Source organism: Anopheles maculipalpis, chromosome 2RL, assembly GCF_943734695.1.
Source record: "Anopheles maculipalpis chromosome 2RL, idAnoMacuDA_375_x, whole genome shotgun sequence".
In the NCBI taxonomy this organism is placed as follows: domain Eukaryota; kingdom Metazoa; phylum Arthropoda; class Insecta; order Diptera; family Culicidae; genus Anopheles; species Anopheles maculipalpis.
The window spans coordinates 27,693,508-27,720,872 of NC_064871.1; the positions used below are offsets into that span (position 1 = coordinate 27,693,508).

Genomic DNA, 27,365 nt, shown 5'->3' on the forward strand with positions numbered 1-27,365 from the left:
AGTAATAGCGTAAAGACATGTGAGTCGTTACAGATAATGTTTCATTTCTACGTTTCATCCTGGCGAGGGATAAAACGGACTAGTTCGTTTATTTGTTTTAATCTCACTGCTTCAATCTCTTGCAAGGATTGAATGAAAAATTGCTGGAAAGAGTGTTTTACTTTCTTGCAAATAAATTTGTATCCTTCACTTTCCCTGCTGTGTCAACACAAATTAACAGTAATGAATAGCTCTCAAGCATCACAAAGCTATAATGCGAAGAAAATCATCTTCTAACAACCATAACAAAATACTAACCCATTCGCTAATTGTAGACAATTTGTTGTTTATTAAGAGTCGAGCACGTTTACCGAATGAGGTGCGCTGTGAAGGATGGGTTTCGGTGCATGTTTGTCAACAATGGAAGCCTATGACCGCCCATACAACGTGTCCTATTGTTACTCAAGCACACGTTACATTGTGTTTAGCGTAAATCATACAATTAAATCATCCCACGACCTCAGACACGCTGTTCTCACATAATTCCCCACCAACATAACAGTTCCCGAGCAACAGGATCGTTTAGCGTGGTGAAAAAAAGGAAAACGTTGGCCCAGAATGTGATAATGTTGTTAAACATTACCACACGGAAGCACTCTTTCGCATCCATTCTTCGAAGCGCCGGATTGCTGGGGCCATCTGGCTTGACTTGACCTATCTCTCTCTCTCTCTCTCTCTCTCTCTCTCTCTCTCTCTCTCTCTCTCTCTCTCTCTCTCTCTCTCTCTCTCTCTCTCTCATACCCTCCCAAGCTTTGGCTTCGGTTCAGTCATGTAATTATGCTAATGAAATATTGCTTTTTAATTAAATAATCGGTTTTCTATCGTACGAAATGCGGGCTCTCGTACGAGACTATTTAGCACAGATCGCAGCCGCGTCTCACGAGAACAAGTTCGTGACGGAGTGCTGAGAAACATGCGTCCTCTGTGGGTTTAGCGATACCATGTATGCATCTTACATGCGGTATTTCGTACCATCTTCGATCCTAATGGGGCTCATTAGCGAATGGATACTGGAGCCCACTGCTCAGGAGAAGATCTGCATTACTCTATGTATCTTTAAAAAAAAACAACAAAGCTTCTCCTGATGCTACTACTGCTGCTACATGATCCTCCTCGCTAATGATTTAGCGTCCAGGCGTACCAGATCTTGGAGAAAGGTCGTTAGGAACGGATCGTTAACAATTGGTTCCGGTAATGCGGCTTATGGAAATTTGCGCGATTACCGTACACACACACAGAGCAGAGTGAGAGTGGCTTAAAATGGGAATGAAGAAAACGGGAAGCGATTTAACGTCATCAAAAAGAAACAAATGATGGGTGGTCTGGTGAATGCATTTGTTCGCTTCCGACATATGTTGTGTTGCTTACCCTTTTACTTGCAAGTAGAAGAACAGGATTATTAAATCACCTTTTTCCTCGATTATGTGAATGTGCAAATTTCAGTAAAGATCAATTTTTCCAGCTGCTAGTCGCACTAACCATTCGGTGCACAGTTGGCCACCAAATGTAATGTTAATTTGCAGGATAATTGAAATTTTGCAAAGTGAAAGACAAAGAGATGTGAAAATGTGCACCTTATTTTCATATAGAAATCATTGGCTCAAATATTATTGAAGGAAATACTATTAGTTTTTCATTAATCCTAAAGGTCATTATGTGTTCCTCCAGACCAGCAAAATGCATGAAGCCTTTTCGCGGTTTTCCTTCAACCTTTCACGTTCTTTTGGATTTTATTTTCTTGCGACCAACCTGTGTGAGACCCAGCTGTACAGAGAAGAAATCTAATTATGATCGCCAATAAATGCTTCGGAAGTGTAAAATTCGAAATTAGAAAACGTGACGTTCAACCCCTTTGCAGTGGAGACTTGCAATGGAACCATGGGCCAAAGGTTGAAATCGAATTGTACACAATCAAAGGAAGGACAAAAAAAGTTAATCTTTAGCCTTCTGATTGCTACGTTGGGGGGGGCCTTTTTTTCGCTGCGATTATGATAGCAAGAGCAAGGTTACGTTTGCAAAGGGTTGTCGCGCAATTTGCACCCCTCGAAGCGATATCCAGTGGCCCTTGGGCATACCACCTCATCACGATGAGACGATCGTGTCGATTGAGTGCATCATCGACGTCTCAGGGTTAGAGAGAAAGTGCAAGTGCGCCTTTTCTACTGTGCAGATGCAGCTTCCGTGGTTCATTCGGAAGAAAATTAATTCGCAAAAAACAAACCGACACACACACGCCACCTCACTTGTGAGTGAAATTTGTGCACAATACGTACCTTGCAAAAACCAACTCGCATTTGCCGCATTGGCGGGGTTAATAGTTTAGAAGCCAATAGGTTTCATGCACCTGCCGGTGATTTGCACTTGCGCCAAATCACAAATCTTTAGCCCGCCGATTGCGATAATTATCATATAATGGAAAAGGAAGGAAAAGCGAAACTCGAAAGCTGCTCACCACAATATCTGTGCCCAGTGTTGCACTTGCCGGTACAGTAATGATGTAGTGTAGGTTGGGTAGAGAAGAGTTTGAGTCGCTTGTGCACTGTATGTTAATTTTTACTTTTGTCTACAGTTTCGCTGACGGTAGCAATGAGTGAGTGAGTGGGGGTGTCAAGAAAAATGAGAAAATTCGCTGATAACACCCGATAACTTAATTGCGGGTTTTTGGTGCAGCATTCGCTTTTTGTTGTAGGTTGAATAAATAAAGGATCGTAGTAATTGAGCGAAATTGTTTGCCTCAAAATGAATATTGCAATTGGTAAATTGCATTTACTTTCTTTTCATTTTGAATATAATTTGAGCAGTGCATACAATTTAATTTCTATTTCCATTTTATTGTTTATTTTTTGGCAGGTTGTAACATGCATTTCTTTCAGTTGAAATGTAAAAGATTGTATAAAATAATTTGATTATTTGGTACAATGGCGGTAATATCACACTGACACTATACATCTACACTACTCTGAAGTTTTTTAAGGCAGTATTGCTAAAAGATGTATTAAACTTAATTTTTCTTTCATCGATTGCAGAGAAAATTGTGTACTTAACTAATCATTTCCAATACCCGTCACTTTCCTGTCGATGCAAAAAACTGACGAATCAATTGACTTTTGCTAAATGATGCATAAAGTATGAATGTATGTCTGCCTCCAAGGAACAGCAATTCGCCAAATCTCCGTAAATATTTCCTTCCCTGGTGGCCACGGAGACGTGCCGTGTTTATGTATCGGTTGAGAGTAAAGTCCTGTTAATTGCTTAATTGCAACATCACGAACGTTTAATGTGCTGCGCAGCGTTTGTTCCTTCTAACATTCACCAGATGTGGCGAGCTCGTTTATGCCGTTTTGCTGGTGCTTTCTTCAATAAAACCAAACGAGCCCGGACGCTTGCACGCTGTGTCCACTGACGGTGATGTGAACCGGTGATACCACCAACGAATGGGTCCGAAAGATGAAACCATAACCAACATCATCATCATCATCATCGACGCCATCATCATCATCGCCCATAACGTGATTCGGCCAGAAGGGAGAGGCTAGGTGCAATTGAATCGATGTAGTAATGCACGAACTGCACATTACCACCTTTTGCTGCACGATCCCGTTCTTGAAAGTAACTCACACTCCTGCTCGTTTTCGTTTGGTTTGATTTTAAAGTTAGTTTTTGTAGCAACTTTCCTTCGTTACATTATAGAATAGTCTTTCCGCGCTAGGTACCATGCTCGAGTGCATTTCAGGCGAGAATTTTTGTAATGTTTCTATCAAACAAAAATCTTCCAAAACGGGGAAAACCATCGGCCGTACCAGATGTGATTACAAAGTTACACTTCAATAAACTCACGACGCTCTCTCAAGACGGGTGAGTGTAAGAACAAGTTGATTATGAAATGGTGTGTGACAAGATCGCAACAACATACCAGAGTGTGATGTTTGATTTTTCACACATACACCAGCGTTTCGTGTGGGAACGCTTAGACGAAGGGTAGAAAATGCCTTTTGAGACGAGGAACAAAAAACACGTAAAGTTTTAATTCTGTACAGCACCCCGTCGTACGATAGTGTCATTTTGTACGGTGCACGAACTCGTTATGTTTCCGCCTGATCTTTTATATTTCTCGGCTGGTTTTGTGGTGATGGTGACCACTAGTACTACTGAATCCACCGACCGGAGGCAAGTAGGAGCGGCAACAGAAGCATTGGCTTGTTTTTGCGTCCGTCACCATCGTTGGCAGTTAATGGCACCTTCTACATGGGCCGTGCTTTCGAGTGCTCAGTTTGCCAGCTGGGTGGATACCGAGGATCGCTGCAAGACAGTGCATAAACCACCGAGGATTGCTGCGAAGATAGACATTAACGACGCTCCAAGTTCCACGGTAATAGGATGGTTGGGTGCAAAAGTGTTGTAGTTGTTAATGCAATATAAACTGTCAGCTTCGATAAAGTATGGACGGGTTTATTATTGCTTTTATTGTATGTATGTATACATGTGATCGGTTTATTGAAGAGTTTGAACCATCTGAAGCCAAGCTTGAAGATGATTTATTTGATTGAAATGCACAATACAAATATAAAACAAAAACATATAATGAATTAAATCACTAATCACTACAACGATCTTCGTTTTGTGAAATAATTTGTAAACAAAAATAGCACAGATGTGATGTAAATATTTCAACGTAAAATTTCTCCTAATTTTACTCGAAAGATGTTGTGGAAAGTAAACCACCACCATTAATCCTTCCACATACATAAACCATTTAACTTATCAGTAGTCACTTTATCGAGCCAAAACAGTGAATGGGGTTCATCTTGATCTGGATGCAACGAACAAGGCAGAGCTGAGCTTGTGGATCAGTATGTGTTTGTGTGTTTTTGGTTGAGTGATTTTAACCACTGCTGTGACATTTTGCTCCAAATGATCAACATCCGTGGAGAGAAACTGGAAAGTGTAACAGGCATAGTGATTGTAGTATGGTTTTGTTTTTCGTAGTTTGGCCTCGGACTTTACCATCAGTTACGTGCCAAAAATAAATCGCATCCCGGCGCGTGTGTGTGTGTGTGTGTGTGTCATCCGTGGGCATAAAACTGTCTCTTGCGAACTTTATCGTGTTTTGCTAATCGCTCTGCACTTCCGGTGTACAATTAATATTAATCTCGTTGGTAGGGGCATGAAAGAAATTTAAGATAATGTTCACTTTCATCTCTTGTTTTCTTCTGTGCTGAACCTTGTGGTGTTGATCACTTGCTGAATTGTAGCTCCACGGTACGATAAATAAATAAGCAGTAAAATAAATTACATTCCATAGACGAATCTTATCTTGGTGAAAGAAACTGAACAGCTGACGCGCTACGTTGTGAAGTGACAATGTTCAATATTGTATTTTTGATTAATTACAACCCTGTCAGTAGTAGCGATCTGGATCCGTGCAAATTTTGTTTTGAAAAAGACTATTTATTTTTGTGTAATTAATGTCGTTCATGTTTTCCGTTGATTTGTGCTTTAATGAAGCCATCGCGGAAACTTTATTTCAGGTTCTATTTTTGTGCGATACAATCGGCCGATTGGCTGCACCTCGGCCCAAGAGCCCAACCGTTTTATTAGACGCCTTTCGGAAGATATTTTTTATTTGCAAAATAATGAAGCAGGATGGGATTTGGTTTTCGCATGAAAGTATCATACCGTTTGTAGCATAATTCACGCGCGATGTCATTCGCATCGAGATGCGAAATGACACGCCGATAGGGAGGTGGGTAATTATCTTCGCCGTTCCACCTAAGTTCCGCGCCCATTTTTTCTACGGTTCGCGAGAGAGAGAGAGCGAAGAAAACAAATTCCATCCCATTGTATACCCGGTAGAGCATCTTGCAATCTTGCCGGCAACCTGACGTAAAATAATGCTTGCATCTTCGAGTTTGGATGCAGGCGACCTCTGCCTTCTTGTGAGGCTTGAGTAATTATGTGCCCGGTGTAGGTTTATAGGGAACAGCGGCTACATTCCTTTCCCGGGGTGAGAAAATTGTGCCTTCATGCATTCTAGGTCGCACCTTAATGTTTTGCAAGAAGAGTGATTTATACTGCGAACGTGTAGAGGTGAATACTGTGATGGGTAGAAAAATTAGATACCATTTTTGTTATAAAGTCGCTCGATAATCTTTGACTTAAAATAGTTTGAGTCTAGGAATTAAAATAAGAAAGATGACAAAAATTCGAATGAGGTTTATGATTCCGGATCCAACGTAAAATACCTTCACGCCTTCGATAAAAAGTAGATTGATTGTTGTTGGAATGTAATCCGTCACTAATCCATCAACACTGTACCTCCACTCCTATTATGCACGTTTATAGCAGCCAGGGAAAAAATATCAGCCCTTTTTTATTCGTTTTTACAATGCTGTTGATCCAACATGTATCTGACTGCTCGTTTCTTTCACCAGCGTTGAAGTCTTTTGTGCACGCGTATGCTCCTTCTCAACGATGAACGACAATAACAATGCAGCACGACGACAGTTGACGGGAAATGTGATCGTGGCTCACGCACAATTACATATGTTTCGTTACGTTTTGATTCTGCCCATTTCAACGGTCCGTTCCCGTCTCTTGCACTCTCCTTGACATTGTCGTCGACGGTCAACGTTTTTCCCATATGAGGTCGCTTTCTATTCAGCTAATAGCCGACCCGATCAGTATCCAATGTGTGGAGGTGTTCAGATACCGGTATGAAGTCGTTTCAATTTTCTCTTCCGTCTTATGTCCGCTGGCGACCAGCGGGAGAAAAAAAAACCACACAAGACGTAGAATTCGCGGTTGAACGCGTGTACGCAGATTAAATTATTGCCATACATACGCAATTTATTAATTATCTTTTTGCCCTTGCGGGGATCGTAACTGGAGCATCGGGACGTCGTTGCAATGGTACTGCTTGAAGCGTTTCCTAGGCGGTCGTTTTGATGTTCCAACTGCTCTTAGTATGAGACCGTATCGTTTTCAGTTTTAGAAATTAATATCTTGATGGTGGAAGTGACATTATGTGGGAGTCGATAAAGTTATCGAAACGAGCATACTGTTAAAAATTGTGCCTTAATTATTCAAATTAGATCGATTAATTCAACTGGAAATAGCTCATTGGCAGCAAAAAGAAGTTGTAGTCATAGGCCTTAAAATCTTCTACCTACTATGGTGCATTGGCGCAGTACTTGCACTAATTTTCATTGATCATGTATTTCGATTGTTCCCTCCATTTCTCATTAGCTTTATATGACTCCAAACCTCACCTTCACATCCTATCCTTCATCGTTCGATCTACGATCTGTTGCTCCTGGAAAAAGTCAAAGGATCATTCATTCTCTAATTATTATCATCATAATTGCACCGGTCCGGCTCGTTTGTTCGTTAATGTCGTCGGCTATCGAACGCTCGGACACAGACCACGGAATGAATTGCAAGAAGTTGCATTTTTTTCTCGAGCTTGTATTGAACCGTCGTCTCCAGTGTCATACTTTCTTCCCTTTTGGCACGAGCCTGTTGCGGTATGTGAGCACAAAGTAAAAGTAGTGACAGCATGGCAATAGAATTAAAACATAATCCCACCCACCCAACGGTGGGATTGGGACTCTCTTGGGAAAGCTTAGTGTGTGTGTGTGTTATGTTCGTGTGGGTCAGCAATATAAAACGGAGCATACTGTGGACCAAACAGTATGGCTTTCGGTTTTAATGATTGTTGACAGATCGACGGTGTTTCCGTTTTATCATGTCAGAATGATTTACTGCCCTGGGTTGAAATAGTCAAGAAAGGGTGAATTTCTCCGTTGGAGGTTTTGTTTCCCCCCATTTCCCAGCGAATGGCATTAGACGGACCCGTTTGGATTGTGCAATCGCTTGAATAATGTCGGCTGCAGGGGCAAGCTTTTGTAGAAGCTCTTGTTTCAGCTCGGTTATTTCAGCATTTGTCATTTCTTTAATGTCACCTCATCGCAATCAGGAAATTGCTGGAATCAATTGAAATGTTACAAAATGAAAATTATTTCCCCTCGGTCTGTTGTTGTAGGCCGGTGGCCCTTGGTTAGATCACTCAGGGAGTAAGCTTACAGTTCCCATTCACACCGCAAAACAACCGTAGGGAACCATCTCACGGCTTGTCAGAACGTTTGACACATGATCGGTTTATGCTCCGTTATTAATCCATTTCCTTCTTCTTTAGTCGATTGAATCGTGGGTCAAAACACGAGCACGATCACGGTGTTTCATCTGCACTGAAAGCTGACATTTTTCCCTGACACAGAGCGCAACACCACCACCTGGACCGAGCGTTTGGATCAATTAAATGACCGCAATCGTGCCCAAAATTGCACATGCAACAGACGTGCAATGGACACTGGCGGAGAAGAAAACGGCGCCGTACTTCGGGTCATGGGAGTGCCATTCAAGTAGTGGTTGCTCCCCAGTGACTAATGAAGGGACCAGCTGGCAAAGCAAGGAGGTTACCCAATAGGTTACTTCGCGCCACGTTGGTTCCAGTTGTAAGGTGTAGGCTGTAGGGTTAGTTGATTAGAACAGCTCGCAGATGAAATAGTTGGTCGTTCGATGGAGAATGTTGTGTCCTGCGTTTTGATGTCTTCGTCATTCAATGGCCTGCAATTTGAACTGGTGTATCATGATTACTTTCACTCGCAAGGTAGCGTTCCGTTGGTTAATTGGATCTAACACTGCAAATCTTGTCCAGCGATCATGAGTCCGTGAAATAATTACATTTTTTTAAATCTGCTCACGTGCTCTCTTGCAGGAATGAATTTTAGCGCACTTTCGTGGTGGAGCACAAATAGATTTTCCTTGCAGCTCGTTAAGTATCACGATCAATATATCATGAAGACAAAGTGTTGATATATTTCTCAATAATAATTTATGCTGTAAACTCACAGTATCTTGTAATTTCCACGTTCGATCAAATTAAAAAAGAGAGGAGAAAAAGTATCCACCCATTGTTTGTAGAACCATGGTGCAACCATGTCCCGCGTTCGTATCGGCATGGATAAAATCGATCTTTTTAAACCTGCATCAAGAAAACGAAACACGCACATCAACCTTCGCCCACGGTAAGGTGATAATCTTACCCAAGTATCTGCACTTTAATTACTTCCTATATCATTCTCGTACCTTCTACTACGACACGGACACATAAAGCATATCACCGTATCGTATAGGAAAGATCATCGAGCATAACACCCCAATCCAAACCCCCTCGTGACGGTTGTGTCTGTTCTCTGCAGCATTAAGAAAGCGTTTTCAATCCTCACGCTTCAGTACGGATACGCATAGCATGGGACAAATATGTCAAAAACATCCTGAACCCCAACTTATGATGAAACATCTTGGTGGGTGTCGGGCAAGCTAGGAGGTACGCATTTTTCCAACATCTCATTGATATTCCACCGACGAACGGAATGAAGCGGATTTACTAGCGTTGGATTGGCAAGGAATCAATGCACCTCCGGCACACCGTCTTGCTGTGAACCAGACAAAACACACTTATTATAGGTCCCCGTTGCAGTTAGGACCCTTAGACTACACCGTCGTCACCGGATGGGTTGCAATCCGATGGCTGACAACGTGTTTCTTTTCTAATGAGCAGTATAGCTGAGGCTTAGTTTCGCTTAGGTCGGAAGAAAATTATTGCCTTACTAAGGGTGTTTCCACCAAGCGCTAGACCGTGGCTGATTGCTGATCAATAGAGTGGCCTAGTAGAGTGGCTAGCGGACCGGAGTGGAAGAAAATTAATCGGATCCGCTAATCCGCGCACAGTGTGGCCACCCAACAAACAATGGTGTTTGGAGAGGGTGGTAACGATCGGTAGAAAGCAGTCATCAAACTCGTTGGGCTGCGTGGATTAAAGGGGATGAATGTTCTGCAAATGCGAAAGTGTAACGAACTGTATGCACAGGCCACTCGGGGATGTAATTAAAACGTGTCAGAATATTTATTAGCGTAATCCAAATTATAGTTTATTGCGATTTGTAAAACCGATGGCAATGTGCAATTTTATTGTAGAGGGGGATTAGAGAAAAGCAGCGTGCGTGAGAGATCGTCTAGTCTTTGGGTTTGATTTTACCGGACGAACAATAGGTCACCACAATCATAGCTGATGTTTCATTGATGCAAAAATCTACCAATAAAGAGACAATAATGTAATGGTGTCGTTCAACATGGTTTGGGCTAGCATCACCGATACAAATAATAGTATTTTTTCATGCAATATCAGAAAGCGAGAAAGTAGTTGTCCAGCTCAACATCTCGATAAAAAAAATCCTCTCAATGCTGTGTACCTTTGGCTTTGATTTCACTATCGATACACAATACTCTAGCAATTAATAATTCAACTCTAGTTCCAGCTGACAATAAAAAAATATGCTTTCACCAAACCTCAACCAAAAAAAAAAAAGAAAGACTTGATCTTTTTACAAACATCAACGCCTTATCGGGAGATCTTCCCAAGATGACGGTAAAAATGTCTAGACAAATCACAACACCACCGTTCCACCGGTGAAAATGATTCATTCAAGATGGGTACAAGATCTCATCATCCAAAGCAAAGACTAGCTTGATGATATCTTTCACCTCAGAACTGTGTGTGCATTGCAGCGCCTAGCAGCGTGCATGTTCCAGAAATAGAATTAACTTCTAAAACCAACTGGGCCGCAACCACTCCGGGAGCGTGCAGTCTGAACATCCAACACCCGCCTGTCCTAGCCCTTTCCCCCCCAGCCCTGGGTTTACGTTTGCTTGCCTCTGTGACGGTTGGCGTGCTCGGAATGACATAACCGAAGCAAGTGTTGGAAGCTACACGACACCAACCGATATAGTGGAGTGCACGCGTTGCACTCAATTGAGCCAGCATATTAGCATTCTGAGTGGAGCAACAACGGTTTATGTTTTGCGTTTCCGTTTGCGTTTCTGGTTCGTGCGATGTGGCTAAATTTATGCGCTCGAGTCCCCAATCTCGGTCTAGCCACCAGCTACCAAGCTAGACTGCTGGCCACGGCAAGATGTAAAATAACATAATCGTTTCGCGCATTGCATCGTTTGACTTTGTACCGAGCTGCGCGCGGTACGATCATGCTGCTTTGGTGTAGAGGTGTGTGAGTGTGCTTCTGCATCGGTAGCATGGAAATAGAAATATTTTTATCCTAGGTCTTGTCAAGAAGCAACTGCATACAAGTTGTTGTACCTTTTTTGCATTTCACCAGATTACAATTCAATGCAAATGAGTGGACTACCAAATGCTGTTGGGCTGGGTGTGTTGAATGTTGCAAATGTTCGATAGTTTATTTGTTGAAATATAGTTGTTGAACGTTGGCAAATTTTGTATTATAATCATAACAAACCGTAACTGAAATATAAATATATTTCTTTAAACTCTGTCATACATAATCTGTATTCTGGTACATATTAGCCAATAGAACATTATTTATTTTACGCGACAAGTTGATAATAGTAAGGGTAGTTTGAAGTATTCTTTCGTGCTTTATGCTTTAGTATCTCATTCACTAATTCACTAATACAAACGTGTATTAGTGAATTTATAACGTTATAATCAAATATTTCCTTTCTATTTCACTGGTGTCATTGTTGCTAACTATTGCTTTTTCTTTTTTCTCTTTGTAGGTAAGTTCCAGATCAAATCAATGTCAGCGTGGTCATGCATCTATCGTATTTACACGTATCAATTTGGAATGCTCGAATAAGACTCGAATGGCCCATGGAATAATTCTTTGATTACGCTGATATATTACACGGTGCACCCATCCCACCAATCAGCAAGAAGTAATAAGCTTCAACCGACTCGGAACTAATTAAAGTTGCAGTTAACTTCCGATTCATAGGACGTTTCATCAACAGCGGGACAGCCAAACGATTGCACTGATGGCTGTTTGATTATGAGGCGCACATACCATTGCCTAGACACAGCCTTTCACCTGTCCTGTCTTATCCATTCTGCGGTACGTTTTGTCGTGCAGCGCATGAAGCCAACCAAGCCGGCTCCCCCACGGCTGGGGTTTGATCTTCCTAAGCACGGTTTGAAAACTTTTGCCGCACAAAGGAATTTATGTGCCTTTCGGTTTTTTTTCTGACTTTTATCACACACACACAAAATATTGTTCAGCGTCCCAGATCCTGCAACGATGCAATGCACCCATGAATCATCAGAAGAAAAATGGTGACCAACGCACGTGTGTTTGTGTCTGCGCGAACGAAAAGAATCGTTGTTGCGCCTGTGTCACCGCACCGCAAAACCCATTGACTATTTGGTGAAAGGAGAGCTGTGGCCTGTGATGAAATCAAAGCAAACGAACGTCCTGTGCCCGTTTGTTTGTAAATTTGAATGAATGCATCGCCACTTGTTCATATTTAGGGAGAAGATGGATTGGATTGAGCCCTCAACTGAACGGCGTGTTTTTCCTTTTCCCTTTTTTTTACCAATCTCCCTCATCTAATATCCCTAGTGTGGGGAGATGTTTTGGTTGCACCATTTTCCCTTTCTGTTGCCGGTAGAAATATGTTGCATCATAACACACACACACATAGACACATAAAGGAGTGCCACGGAACTGGAAAGCCTTTCAACAGAAGCCTGTACAGGAAATTATGCACCATTTGCAAATCCCACAGAAAAGTGTTTGGCCAGCGGTGTTTGATTGTACGTTCGTTCTTGCGCTCTGCGCGGTTTCCCCCCAGTGTCATTGGCGTCCGATGGGAACATCACCTTTCACTTTTGCAGCGAAATCGGTCGCACCCTGGTTAATGTTTTCCTTAAGATTCACCGCGGGGTGCTTAGTTTGATTTTGAGAGCTGACGAGATTTTAGGCAGTTTCATTTTCGGGCACTGTTTGATACACATTCCTCGACCATTTTGATGGAGGGAGGAGCAGACGACGAAAGGTTTGGAATGCGTTTTTTTTTGTTTTCTTCTTGGTATTGCCAGGAATGTTTGCTTGAGTTTTGGAAATGCAAGAGTGTTGCGAGATGCTTGAGAAATCTCTTTGTTGTGATCGAATAAAACTAATGATGGATATTACGCTGGCGAAAGGTGCTTATTTTGGAACGATGGATGGGAATAATGTTTTGTGCTCGACCTTGAATGCCGATCGATAGTAGTGTGTGCTGAAGTATTTTTTTGTTTTATTTAGTATCTCTTTTTACTGTCACAGTTTAGCAAATACAAAGCTTTTAGCTGTTGTATTTCATTCGCTGCGTTACAAGCGCGGAATAAATTTTGATGTACTCTCTTTGAACAGAAATACAAAACACATCGCTTTCTCCTTTTTGAAATATGTTGAAATCTATTAACCCGGAAGTGGATATATCCGCTCACGAAAAACACACTTGCTCATGTTTCACCGTCGTTGCAAAATTTTATCTACCCCTACACGTATGGGAAATGTATTTTGGGTGGCCCGAGATGCGAGACATGCTAATAATACACGCACACCAGATCATGTTTCGGACGTGATGACATAATGAAAACAGCGAATCATGGAAAAGCAGAGAGAGAATGTTGTCAATGTTAACAAGCACTGCTGGTAGAGCTTTGTAGAACATGACATGGGGAAAATAAACCGAAAAAGCAAAGAAATGATTCCGTTTTGGCTAATAAAGCATTAACCCAATAAGATGGTGGAAGGAAAATTTAACACACCCACTTCGCTGCTCCGTTGTAACACGAGAAATTTCATCGAACGTCACACGACGCTCCTCAACACACGGCTACCATCGTGCTGCTGCTGCTGTTGTTTCTATAAATCATAAAACACCTCATGTGTGGAAATAAATATAATCATGAAATGAAGCAGCCACGAAAAAGAAAACAACTGAGCTACGGCTAGCGGCCACAGGAATTCCCCCACTCGAACGTGGATCGTCATCGTTGATGATTTTTGTGATGACGGTTGATGTTGCGGTGAAATGCAGAGTGTTGCAAAAAAAATGAACCGCTACCGCCGATGCAATTGGCTTTCGTTTTGGCGAAGAGAAGAGTGAGAGAATGATAAAGAGACGGTAGGAATATTGGAGGAAAATTCATCAGACTTTTTTCTGTGTTGTTTTAGCAAGTGACGTAGAAACTGCGACGAAGAAAATAGGAAGGAAGATGATCGGTACTAGCAGGCACTACTTGCATAGCACACCACAAACGCGTCCAAGCGCAAAGAGTGCTCACCTGGGACCTGGCTTGGTTGGTTTTTCCTTTCTATGTGAAGCGGAGCGCTGATGCGGAGCTCTTCTTAGTGTTTCGGATTTTGGATTTGCTTCGGGATGCTCCACCGACCTGCCAGAAGCGCCGTTAATGCCACCGCTAAGCTTAGCATTACCCGCGATTTGGGTCTACGGATGTCGGTTTTGTTCTTTTCCACATCTTTTCCACATCGCGAAACCGCTGCTGCTGCTGACTTTTGCTTGGTTCCGCTCACATGCCACATGCGCGAGGCCACGTACGGTGTAGATGGGATATATTTTTCTTTCGTGCGCGTATGTGTGTACGTTTTTTTTGCTTAGCTTCTGTTAATGCTTAGTGTTGCTTACTTCCGAACTCTCCGTTCACTCGAGCGTTCGTGGCCAAACAAACGGAACAGTGACGGTGGGACGATAGTTAGAGGAGCAACTCGATTTTCGAGGCGGTCGTGATTTTCGTCGACCCAATTTTCGGTGGATTCAGTCGGCTGATGTTTGGAAGATCACTGCGCTCACCATCGACACTAAGGTGGATGAATCATTCAGATAGACGGGAGGAAAGTGATGCAGCATCGTTCAGTCCTAACTAATCGATAGAAGCAATATACAGCCCCCAACACACTGGCTGCCCGGAAATCGATAAACGGAAAGTGATGCTTTAAGTGGGTTTTTATTTTACCCGAACCTCAAGAGCATTCCATCACCCTCGGACACTTTCGATCCGACAGAAGAAGCTCTCCTGCAAAAGTGTTAAGGGACACAACTAAGAGAGCCACCTTCCTGTTTGAAGGTTCACCTTTTATGACAAAGGAAATTTCGCAGATTGCCACTTGAAATTACCAAACCGAAAACGTGGCTCATCATCATCATTATCGTACCGTAGAACAGGTGCTCCAAACGGGAACAAACGAGTTGTACCGATTTTTATCGAAAGCGTACTTTAAAGCGATGGCACTCTTGAGATGATTGTAGAGGGGATGCTTCTGCGTGTTGGTATGGTTGGACCTAGCAGCTCTTTCGAGGTGTCATGTCCGTTCAGCGCTCCTCGCCGTTTAAGTACTGTTCAGGCGAAGAGTAAAAGTATTTTGCATGCCAAGGGACGTGTGTACTGTGATTGTTTTTCAAACCACAGAAAACAACTAAATGAACCACGGCTCAGCACAGGTGGTTGTCCATCAATGAAAGGGAAAATATATTTTAAAAGTCTGTTAAGTGTGTCACGTACCGGGTCCCCTTGGGATGAATGGGCAAATGTTTTGGGAGGCATCAAAATGAAGCTAAATAGTTTACTCGAACGAAAACAACTCAAGGTTTGGTTTAATATTTTTTGTTGGGGTTAAATTTAAAAAATACTTTTTCCATTAATACTCCGTTGGTAATTCAATACAAAACGGTTTAAGTTAAGGTTGTAGCATAAAATAATAGGAAAAAAAATCCAAATTTTCAAACCAGCAAATTTAGTTAAATTTCAAATGTGAGGAATTATGGAAATCAGAATAACATACCGAAAAAAAAAACTTAAATTCTGAAAGTCGAAAAACAAACTAACATATTTTCGTTGTTGTTCAAGGTAGTTCAATGTCAAAAGAGACAAAAAAGCTTTGAAAATAATTATTTTTGCACATGTTCAGCAACGAACGCCTGCCCTGCCGAATGATTGATGCGGAAAACAAAGGCAACGCATCAAATCACGCACGTCACCTGGCGGCGTGTCGACAGTCAGAGCCAATAAAATGTCATTTACCCACCCGACCCCAGTTGTAAGTAGCTTTGACGGCACTAATCTAACGTGCAGAATGGCAAAATCACGTACCGTGTGCAATGTCTGTATGCGCTCACAAAAAATGATCTGCTGTAAAGGAATGCAGAGTAAATTCGTGCTGTAAGAAGTGGAGGTTTGACGATTAGCAAGGGCAAGAAAAATTTGCACCAAGAAAAAAAAGACTTTCCACTCGGTTGAACAATAACAGTTCCCAAAGAGGCACGGAAGGAAAGACAGATAGACAAAGGCCTATTGAACCAAGACAGCAGCGGATAGCAGAGAAACAAAACGACTGTATCGCTTTGTGGTTTACGGTGGATTAGACCGAATCGAACGTTCTGTTCTGTGGTATGAATCTCTTATACATCTAATGTAACTGCAAGCCGCCATGGCCCGTGTCATAAAGCTTTAGAACTAATTTCTGCCCATCACGCTCCATGGTTCCGGCCCTGGGCCCGGTGCGTTGTTCAATGTATTTACGCAAATGACATTAAACTGCTTCGAACACGAATAACACGTTCGAAGAAGATCATGTGCCATTGTTGTAGTTGTTATGAGTGGCTTTAAGGAAGGCTGGTATGAATTTAAGAAGAACTTTCACCGACAGTATCGATGTCAGTAGAACGTTCAATGAAAAGAAAAAAAAAATGGACTAAAAACAGTCAGCAAAGCATAAGACTCGCAGTCAGCGATACTTCCTGCTGAGGAGGAATTGTAGAAGAAAATAAAGACACTCATAATCCCGGCTTATCGTGACGTGTCTGTCATCGTGTTGGAAATAAAAATTAAATTGACTGTTTGATAGTAAATCCTAACTAAGGCATACGTTCGCCACTGAAACCCTGGTTCCTCGATACAAATCGAAAATCGAACCATTAGGTTGTTTGATGGACAGCAGCTTAAGAAACTGTCCGAAGATGCGGGAATTGAGTGCCGGCAACGAAGGTAAGGATGAATATAAACAAATAAAATAATAAAAATACAGCTGACTCTAAGACAAGAGACACGACGGTGATATGTTTCGCTACCCTATTTCTCGCGCTCTCGGAAAGCTTGGATTTCACAGAATTTTTACGTCCGTGCTCTCAGTGATTTTACTGAACTATTTCCATCTTTCTATTGTGGGAGCATTGCAGCGACATTTAGAAGAAATGCTCTGTTATTTGGTATGCTGTGAGAGATTTTACAATGAGTTCCATTTGATAGAGTACTCAGTAATAGTAGGCTACACTGAAAAAATAGTTCAATGCAAAATGGTGTGTTGTATGCATGAATCATAAAATCTTTTAGAAGGTATGTCTGATAAACAGAATTACTTGGTAGTGATTGATTAAAAACTTTTTATTCAACTTCAAAAATCCTATTCTGATTTACTTAAACTTCAAAATACGTATGATCGTCACTAACACTCCGTGAGTGAATCCGTGAGCTCTATGCTGCAGCATAACTTTTAGCACAGACGCACTCTCCCTCATTTTATGCTTCCAAGTTGCTCGGAGCTGTTTCAAACGTTTCCTTTGAAAAACTCGAGAGAAAGTGAGTATTTTCACAACATAGAGAGAGCACCAGTTGGAGTTTTATGTTGCTTCTCAACATTCCGACGGGGCTTTTCGGTAGCGTTGAGATATATCAACGCTAGACCTGATGTTCGGAGCAGACTTGTTGGAGAGCAAACGAGAGTAGATCGCCGTTACGCGTTGGCGAGGGTTTTCCACCCCACAGGTTCGATGATGGCGGCGTGCCGGCTGGACAAATAACTCTCTCATTTTATAGGGCTTGCTCACGGCTTCCATTCCATTACATCGAATTTTCTTCTCGTTATTTGAGCTCTGATTTTCCGGCAGACAAGAAACTCTCCGACCGAGGGGGGATACGCTCTCTCGCTCGATGTATGCTGCACTTTCGTGTGGGGTTTTGGTGGGCCCCATATAAAATGCCGCCAGCACCGTAAATAAAACCTTAGTCCAAACTCCAGCCTCGTACCGTGCGCATTCGTACAGTGGTGGGTTTCTAGTGCTTGTTGTTTTATTTTTATACTTTTTCTTCTGTTCGGTGCACGGCAATCGACTGTGGAGTGCATTTGTAGTACTGAGAGTACGATTTTTCCGGCGTGTTTTTTTTTGTGTGCAGAACATTACGGCTACAAAATACGGGAGCAGCAACAGTGGTGTTTCTTTGTGTGTGCTTGTGTGCGCCTATTTGTGGCTTTCTGCTCCAGCCAGTGGACGACGAGCGTGTGAAGTGTTTTTGTGCATAATATCCTTTCCGCAAATGGTAGGCACTGGCTGGAGCAACTTAAAGGACTACCACTTAACAGAACTGGCTAGACAGTCAGACCTCTTGTTGCCTTCCCACTCGTCCCCAAAGGCGTAGGGATTAAGCCTTGTTCTGAGTCGAAAGGGAATTGTATTGTACCCTTTGCCGGTGTGATGTTTTTTTTATAGAACTAAACAGAAAAACCCCTGTGCAAGGAGAAGAAAATCAAAAGACATTAGGACAATGAACTACAATGCCTAGCTTGTGGTGTGGAACGATAATGGTGGAAAGCATTACGATTACGAGCGAATTGTACCACCAACGAGTGATGTGAAGTGAAAATGAAGTGAACGGAACGAATCGTGATGACCATAATCATTGGAAAAGACTTGGACTTTTTTGTTTTATAATTTGCAATGATTCGTTGTACATTAAGCAATATCAAGATTGCTTTGCGGCTTAGCACTTTTTCGGCAGATTTAGTTTAGGTTTAATTTATTATTATTTCTGAGTAAATAATATAGGGCTCGATGCTTTTTAAAATACGTTGTAGAAGTGCATACAATAAGTGTACAATTGTAAACCCAGAAACTGACAACCTGACCATGAAATGTTCTTGATTTTAAATCGCTCTAACGTTGACGATGACGGAAGGCTGTTTGCTTTCTGTCATCTTTTACGTGTTATCAAATTCACAGCATCCATAACCTTCGTCAACGTCGTTCACGTTGAGATCTCGGCTCCGTAGAGAGCGTGACGTCATAGCTCAGATGGTCCATTAAGAAGCTCTTCCAGAATTTGAAACATTCGCTCCCAGCGATGAGAGACTGGAGACAAACTTAAAGCTTTCCGATTTTTAGCACAACACAGCGAGAATATGCTTTTCTCGTTTTCACTTTCACGTGGTCATCTCCGTGTTGTCGTCGTGATGCTGTGAACCGGGGTGCCGCAATGTTTGTTCTGTTCTCTCAAGCTAGTGCACCATTTCCATCATGATCCTCTAAACAATCGATGAGAAGCTGATTTTCGCATTTGCGCGTTATGAACTTTGCATTATCTCTCTTTTACGAAGCTTCTGCAGCATCATTACACTGGTTATATGGGATTCATTCATGGACCATCGGTATGTTTGCGTGGCTTGCTTTTCCTACATTTTCCCTCGAGGGAATCCCCTGTTGTTGGTGCCCTCCCCGTTAGTTGGTTGAATGGTTGCCGGATGACTCACTGCGGCATTCCTTGGGTAACGCACACTAGCAAAGATACCAGCAGATGCTGGCAGACGATTGGCCATCTCTTTCCAATATTATCGATTGAAGCTTGTTTGGGCTTGTTCTCTGCTTCTCTTGTAACTTGGATTTTAACCATTCTAGGGCAACCGCAAAATTGTGTCCACCCGTCAGCAGGCCATTCTCATTTTCTCGCCCCGTTGGGGGATACTCATAAAAAAGGTAGAATAATGGAGAAGACTGCAGAGCGCGAATGCTGGCACTCATACCAACGAAGCGCGGACCTTATTTCTCGTCCAGTTGACAGTTGTCTACGGAAGGATCCTTAGCTTTGCACGCCATTTTGGTTGCTTTCTGTGCGAGGCATTCCTAGTAGCATCAAAATCTGCCGAAACAAGTGCGTGCTTTTACAAGCTCAACCACAAAACCTTCGTTTGTATTTAGTATTTAATTGTGTTTGTGTGTTAAAATTCTGTTCTCCTTCTCTGCGACAGCTTCCGTGTTTTAAGCGTTATTTTTATCAATTTGCATATCAACAAAAATAACTCACCCGTAAACGTAGCGGTGTTGCAGCTGCATCCACGCAAATACGCGTGCAACAGTGTGTGATAATCAGTGTGTGCTTTCTGTTTAATTTTGTTTGGTTACGTTCGTTTTTTTTTGCGTACCTTTGCCGTGTCAGTTGCTTTTACTTCCGTCTAGTATCGCACCGGGAAAAAAATAAAGCAAAAAATCAGATAAAATGGCCACATATGCTGCATTCAAGCACGTCGAGCTGTACAATGTTGGAAACACGAAGAAAAGGTAAGAGATGGGTGTAAGCATACTGTAGCAAAAGAAATTTAGTTGCAAAAGAAATGAAAATAAGAGTTTACTTAGAAAAATATCGATTTTCTCCTCGAAAACACGTTCACCAGTCAGTCTCGCAAAGTGCCTAGATTGTAAGAGAAGACTGAATTCCAGAACACAAAACGGATATTGCTAGTGCTATAAACTATAGTGAGACAAACAAAAGTGACGCACTTTCTTTTCCTATTCCTAATCACCTTCTTCAGGTTTCCGAATGGTTTGAGCTGGTGGCCAAAACATTTATTGATGTGTGTCCTTTCGTGTTTTAATGCGCAGACCACGGTCGCCAACGAAACAAACCCATGCGAACCAACCAGCTGACTGACCTTGGAGCTTAATTTCTATTTTATGTTGATAGAGCAGTTGATGCTAATCCTTGGCTCGTTTAATCCATTTTCGGGTGACCCACTCAGACTGTTCGGGGTACTGCTAATGCGTACCTAGCGATAGCACACGTCCTTTCAGTCGAGGAGAAGTCTCATTTGTGGTGCTCATAATAATTTAGGAAGCGTGTACCTAGAAATCGAATATGAATTGCGTCTATGTGAATCTCATACCACCATATAATCGACCTACCTAATTCTGAAATGGGGCAAATGGGGCCAAGGAATTGTGACGTTCGGGGGAGGTGTCGACGAATAAATTAATTTGCTATGCAGCATAATGTCGCATATTTCCCCTCCCATAAACGGCTCTCGGTTGGATGTGCATCTTCCATTCAATCCATTCCGGGAAAAAGTCTCAGTTCATATCGAACCCAAAGAAGTATATTGATTTTAGCATTCTAGATTCCATTGCTTGAACAATTTCCTATGAAGTGTAGTTCTGTTTCAGACTACCTCCTGTAAGTTCTTTTAAACATAAAAAACACAAAAAATGTAGGCCAAAAATGATACTTCAATAAAGCGAGTGCTGGATTATGTTGAACCTGGGTTAAGGACATCGGCTAGTCGTTAAATACTGTGCTTTAGTAGCTTGAAATGCTCAGACAAACCTTTATTCGCTGGTCCGTTTCGGCGCAGGACTGAACGTTTGGTCGATTGCCCATTCGTTTTGCTCTTTTACACACATTTTTTCTATTTATTAGGGTATCGGCAACTGAACGGAAGAGCGGATTAACTCATTTAGATCGTTGATATGAAAGGAAAGTAGTCGAAGTGGTTTTGCTTCGTTGGCAGGGTTTTTTCTGAAGCAAGTTCTAATATGAATGTACGTAATGGTGTCATGGTCGCCTTAGAAGATAATGGATCAAATTTCAATTGTTTAGTATTTTTGATCATCATTATCATATTCAAATAAATATAAATACCTGTGATTTGACCCACAATATTTAGCCTCGTCTAGTTCAGCGTAGAAGGTTTAGTTTGCTTTCTAAATCAAGACCCACTGCGGTGCAAGGAAGTAGCATTACATGAAAATCTTTCCGTTGGTCGAATCTGACCCTCTTTTCCTCCGGGGTGTCTCCATCACGAGCAACCATGGAGAGGCATCGGTGCAGTAATTCGGTGATAAATTATTAATTTCCCCATTATTGCATCTCGCGCTCGGCTCTCTCCTCGCCCGGCGAATGAAATGCAGTAGAGCTCCCTATATTTACTATGCTTCCACTACTGGAAAGATGAACAAATCGCACGAAATATGGAGCACAAAAAAAATGTGTAAAATCGAACTAAACTGTATTATATGTGAGTTTTCCGTTTGCATTACCTTGATCTAGGGCTAAGCGCAAGTTACCGGTGTGTATGTAATTCTTTGCTTGCACACGGTATGCTGCCCATCACGGTCAGTGGCGCCTCCCTTTTTCGCGGCCCCAAAAGGAGGTCTTACATTTTCGGGCGCACGTACACAGTGGTCAGCAAGCATACAGGCACACCGACGCAGCAATAGCAACATGAAGCATAAGCGTGCGCACGTCATGTTACCGGTGGCCGATGGGCGGCTAAAACGGTGGTTTACTTTAGTCGCTTCGGCGGAGAAAGTGGTGCAATTTTACAAACAAAAAGAGACAACGGGTGCGAACGTTTGACGGACAAACTGCTGCTCCAGATGCTCTTCCTGCATGTTGGTTTATGTCGGTGTTGAGCCAACCTTTTATTGATTTTCTTTTATTCTTGTGTAGTGAGTTTGCAATTAATATTCAAAGCTTCGAAAATGGATATAATAAACCGTTCTATTTTGTTCTGCAAAGATTTCTACTAAGCATTCTATTAATGGGTAGTTTTAAACAGTTATTTAGTATGATGCACTCCGATACCTGATCAAATATTGGCATACAACACAATGCATGTGTTTGCTCGAGAAAGTCTGTTGAGGGTGAAATCTTCCCCTTATGGTGCATTTGAAACATTTACTAAAGGGTTTATGTTTCGCTTTTAAATCCAGCTTGGTTCCCGTCTGCTGACCAGCCGTTTACCGATTTAACGGGGGAATACTTTAAACAAATTTCATTCGATAATTGGCGACTATCGTCACTTGCGTCTTAAATGCATAAGTGCAGTGTGTAAACAGATGTTTAATAGGGGCATGTATGTGGAAAATGAATAGAAAGGAGTTAATCGGAATCGAAATATTGTTTGTATCAAATGCACCTTACAAGAATATTTTTTGTCCGATGCAATAAGATTAGAAAGATGTTTTATTTTTCAAATTAATTTATTATTGCCCCATTAAATACGTCCATTTAGCATATTTAATATTTCTACAAAATGAATTGTAAAAATGTATCATCACTCAACAGCACATATCACCGCTTTCCCATTTGTCTCGATTTTACAGCTGAACTGAAAGAAAAAAAAAACGAGTAAATTGAAGTGCTCCGTTCAATGACACCGAAATGTGGCAATGATCCGTGTGATGTGCTAGCTCATGCCCCATATATCAAAGGTTTGCTCCATTTGCTCGTCCACACCTCTACGACGCCCACCCCGAATTTCATTGACGCACGTGTGGCGAGCAGAATAGAAAAATCGGGAACAGATTCCGCCAATTACAGATAATTACACATGAAAGCTTGCTGCATTTTCGGAAGCTCTGTGTCAGTCACCTACACCGGTAGTATGTGTGTGTGTCTGAGAGAGTTTGTAAAAGTGCCGCTGGTCGACAGGTGATCACCGGAAGTGGACGATTTCGGTTCCGCTTTTGTGCTCCCCTTTTTGCTGTCATTCCTTGGGCGGACGTTGGTCGTTGACCAGAGCAATTTTATTAGCCAGTATTTCTACGGGGAGCAGACGAAACGAAAGAATAACTTCAACACAACAGCCAAATTCCAGGGCTTCCTCGTCTAAATGTGACCGCGAAAACACACGTTCATCAACAGTGGACTTTCATCGAGCACTTTTTCGGACACTCGACCACATGGTCGGCATGGTTTACATGGATTTTATAAAGAAGAAACAAAAAATGGGACCATCATAGATGTTATGAGCTTTTAATTTTCGGACCAGACGCTTGCTGACTCCAATTTCTGATCAACAGTTATACACGGAGTGTGTTTTTTAACTGTTCAAGAAGAATGAGACATTACATTAGATCGGGGACAACGGAGAGCGGTAGGTTGTCTACGGTGCTTTTTTATGCAAATGCGTTTACACACCCTAACTGTCATAATATATCTGAATGTACAATAATAACTGACACACACACTTGGGGATGTTAGTTGGCCGACTACGACACGTAGTGCAGACAAGCATTTTTTTTGTAATGAATAATAAAAACCGTACCGTACATGTTTCTAGTTGTAATTCTGTTAACGAAGCGACCCTTGGTAATCATCAGAAGGCACAATGCTACACGAACGATGCGGCATTACACTTAATTGTTGTCTGTCTTTGGAGGATCGCTATCCCTGTGAGGTCCCGAAACAAAATTTGATAATCCGCTAGGGTTTGCACCTGACCGCGTCCATTTGCGGCATCTCACACCACGAGGCAAAGACCACCTACGGTCGTGTGTAACTTATCTGCCACGTGTGTTTTTGCTACTCATCGTGCATAACACATTTAAAAGCTTAACGGTTCCGTGCGTCCATATTTCACGGATTAGGTTTATTTCGTATGGAGATTTTTGTTTATCAAAGTTTGATTTAGCTTATTGTCTGCATGAACCGTAGCAAAATGACTGGCAAAAGCGTTAAATTAAGTTACTTTCCCGCACACATGTATTGTCTCAGGAAGCAGTGAAAGTGTTACCGAAACCGTAGGGTCTTCATATACAACAGCTGCAAATACCGTCAAAATGTTACAGTAGAAATTTCATTCACCACATCTATATGCAAATGTGTTTCTAATGCCAAACCCTTTTTTCTTCTCTTTTTTCTACTTAGGTAAGTGTACACACTAACGATCTATGCGATCGGTCGTTTCCTTCCGGTGAGCCGCCGGTGAGTTTATTCCAATAAAAGTTGCGTCCATTTTTCTTCACCCGTCAACCACATTAGAAGCGCTCGACAGATGCATTCAAACTAACCTTAACAATAAAATGAAAGGATAAGGGAAGCTAGAGAGTGAGACAGACAAATCAACAAACCCGGACAAATTACTCGTAACTGTCAAAACTTCCACCACGATCTTCATCATTCCATGAACGAACGTTGGGCTAGCCCCAGAGCTATGTGACGATGATCGCGCTTTAATGGTCGGGACGACTGTTAACCCACCTTTAACTGGTGGTGTTGTGATTTGGGTCTGAAACTATCTTAGAAACTACCGTTTCCGTTCCTCCACCTGACGGCTATTGGGTTCCATAGCATAGCCAGCGAAAGCCCTTTTGTAGCTGCTCATGAAGCTGCTGCTCAGATCGGTTAATCTTCAGTGATCGGAAATGCGACAAAAAGCCCTTTCGTAGTGCGTTGTTCGGATAACAGCAGCAGTTTTGTTGCTTCAAATGGAGAGCAGGAAGTATTCGGTATGATGAAGGTTCGAGATAATGGACTCTTTGGTTTTGGACGCCTATAGTAAAAAAAAACTTTTCCTCTGAGATTTAAGATACCTATAGGAGATGCATCCGTAAATCTATTTGTAAACCAAACGCAAGAACAGGAAGTCGCGATCAGGTGTCCAAGGTGCTGGAAAATATTTCGGAATCCAAATAAAGCCACAGGCAATATTTTTCGTGCATCGCATGTTTATAACTTAACGTTTGCTTTAGATTAATGAGTCTACCATCGTTTAGATGCTTCTAGTCTCACGCATTGTTCTAGCCTGTAACACGATCCAAACGGACAATGTTCAGGTGGGATAAATTTATATAATTCCTTAAAACCATAAAAACTACACATTTATTTATCTATTTATTTCCAATTCATCACGAGCCCTTTAGTACTAGGGAAGAATGTTTCAGCAATGAAAAGAATGAGACAACCAGACCCGCTGTGGCGGTAACTTCAAAACCATTGCAAAGCATGACCCATTGAATGTTTTCAATCTGTCAGAAATTCAATGATCCACAACCAAAACATACCAGGCGGCTTTGGCCGTGTGACAGCTGATGGTGTAGCGATTAACAGCAGGTCCGTTACAACGGTTTGCTGTTTAATTAAATTATCTCAACACGATCCAATCCTGTATGAAAGCTTAACAACGGAGAAGCAGAAGCGTATTACGGCAAATGGCACAATCGCCATCATTACAGCTGTTCCTAATTAGTTCATGCTCCCGTACAGTGACAGTCGAACAGCGAATTTCCATAAGCCCCAGGGACGCACAAAAGGGGAACAAGCTTGCTCTGGCCAGGCACAGGTCGGTCGGCTGGTGCGATCAATCATATTTTTCACGCTCTCGTAGCGTGGTCGTAGATGCGTCGAATCATACAGACTACTTTCACCCGTTCTTACACGCTATGCAAACAGATTTTACAAAGACGGTTAGCGAACACTCCTCCCTTACAACACTACCCTGACGCCTGAGGTATTTGTGTGGGCTGCTGAATGATGACAATGCTACCGGGTTGCCGGGAGTAACTTATGGTAATGCTTCCGAGCGGCCCTAATGGATGCAACACTTACTACTACTTCTTCTGCTACGACTGTTCAAGCCCCCTTTTCAAGCGTAAGCAATGGGTAGATTGAAATTTTGACAGTTTTCTTAAACGTTTGAATAACGATGGCACGGGTGGTATAAATCTTCACACCTTCCGTTGGTAGCATCGATCCATCGGACTGACTTCGGACCGCAATTTTCCATGCTGTCAGATCATCATGATGCTGTTCAATGAGCTTTGGTTAAACATGTTCATCTTGTAGACTGTAGCTCCGTGAGCGTGATCGGTAGTTTGCGATAAAAATGAAATGATCCTTGCTTTTTTTCTCTACTTGCTTACTCTATCACTGGTAGTAAAAGTTGGTCGTGTGTCGGTAATGAAGTTGGCTGTCGATTATCATACGCTTGCAACATGAAAACGATAGGAGGAGGCTGTGTAACCGAGAAACATTAATCATAAGTTAGAAAAGAGCGTTAGTGCTTCTTGTAATGCATGCGGCGTGCACTATTGGCATGCAATGGACTGGTAGCTGCGTCTACCAGCAGTTAGACTTTGGGTGCGATAGTAAGATTTGGAAAAAGGGGGTAGGATGAGAAGGGCAGACTTTCCCAGTTCAACTTTCCTGCCAAACCCATCGGCCTGCACAGCCTTTGGGAAAGATACATTAAAACTTTCCAAGTACACCAATGTTTGCCGTATATTTCGTGCACCAACGCACATACGCTGGCAGACACGTGGAAAGCCCAAGCGAAGATGGGAAGCGAAATAACAATTCTGGACACTGCTACATATGCGTACGATTGGAGATAGAAACGCCCTACTAAAATACATGTCTGTGAGTGCATCAATAGTTTTAGGTAAGGGAAAACTGATCACCTGACATGGGATAATGATTATTTTTCCTTTCGTATGGAGAGAAAGGAGCGAAAGAAGTACTGATCTGAATGTTAATGACAATACTTCGTTAATTACTTGTCCTTGATGAACCAATTAAAATTATCAATTTTATTTATACTGCGTAAATCGATCTAATAATGTGATGT

General features: G+C 42.0%; 3 protein-coding genes across 4 annotated transcripts in view; 2 read left to right on the top strand and 1 right to left on the bottom strand.

The window, feature by feature from the left end:
* Window positions 1-27,365, bottom strand: part of LOC126565883 (uncharacterized) — a 482,940-nt gene that overhangs the window by 142,148 nt on the left and 313,427 nt on the right. The gene's annotated exons all lie outside the window — the stretch shown is intronic.
* Window positions 1-27,365, top strand: part of LOC126559640 (laminin subunit beta-1) — a 379,704-nt gene that overhangs the window by 125,452 nt on the left and 226,887 nt on the right. The window lies entirely within an intron of this gene.
* LOC126558806 (microtubule-associated protein Jupiter) overlaps window positions 20,226-27,365 on the top strand; it is a 32,784-nt gene continuing 25,644 nt past the window's right edge. For both annotated transcript variants that reach the window (XM_050214878.1, XM_050214877.1), the window contains exon 1: window positions 20,226-20,301. In XM_050214878.1, the coding sequence (XP_050070835.1) occupies window positions 20,240-20,301 (62 nt within the window). In that variant the 5' untranslated portion in view covers window positions 20,226-20,239. The remainder of the gene's footprint in view (window positions 20,302-27,365) is intronic.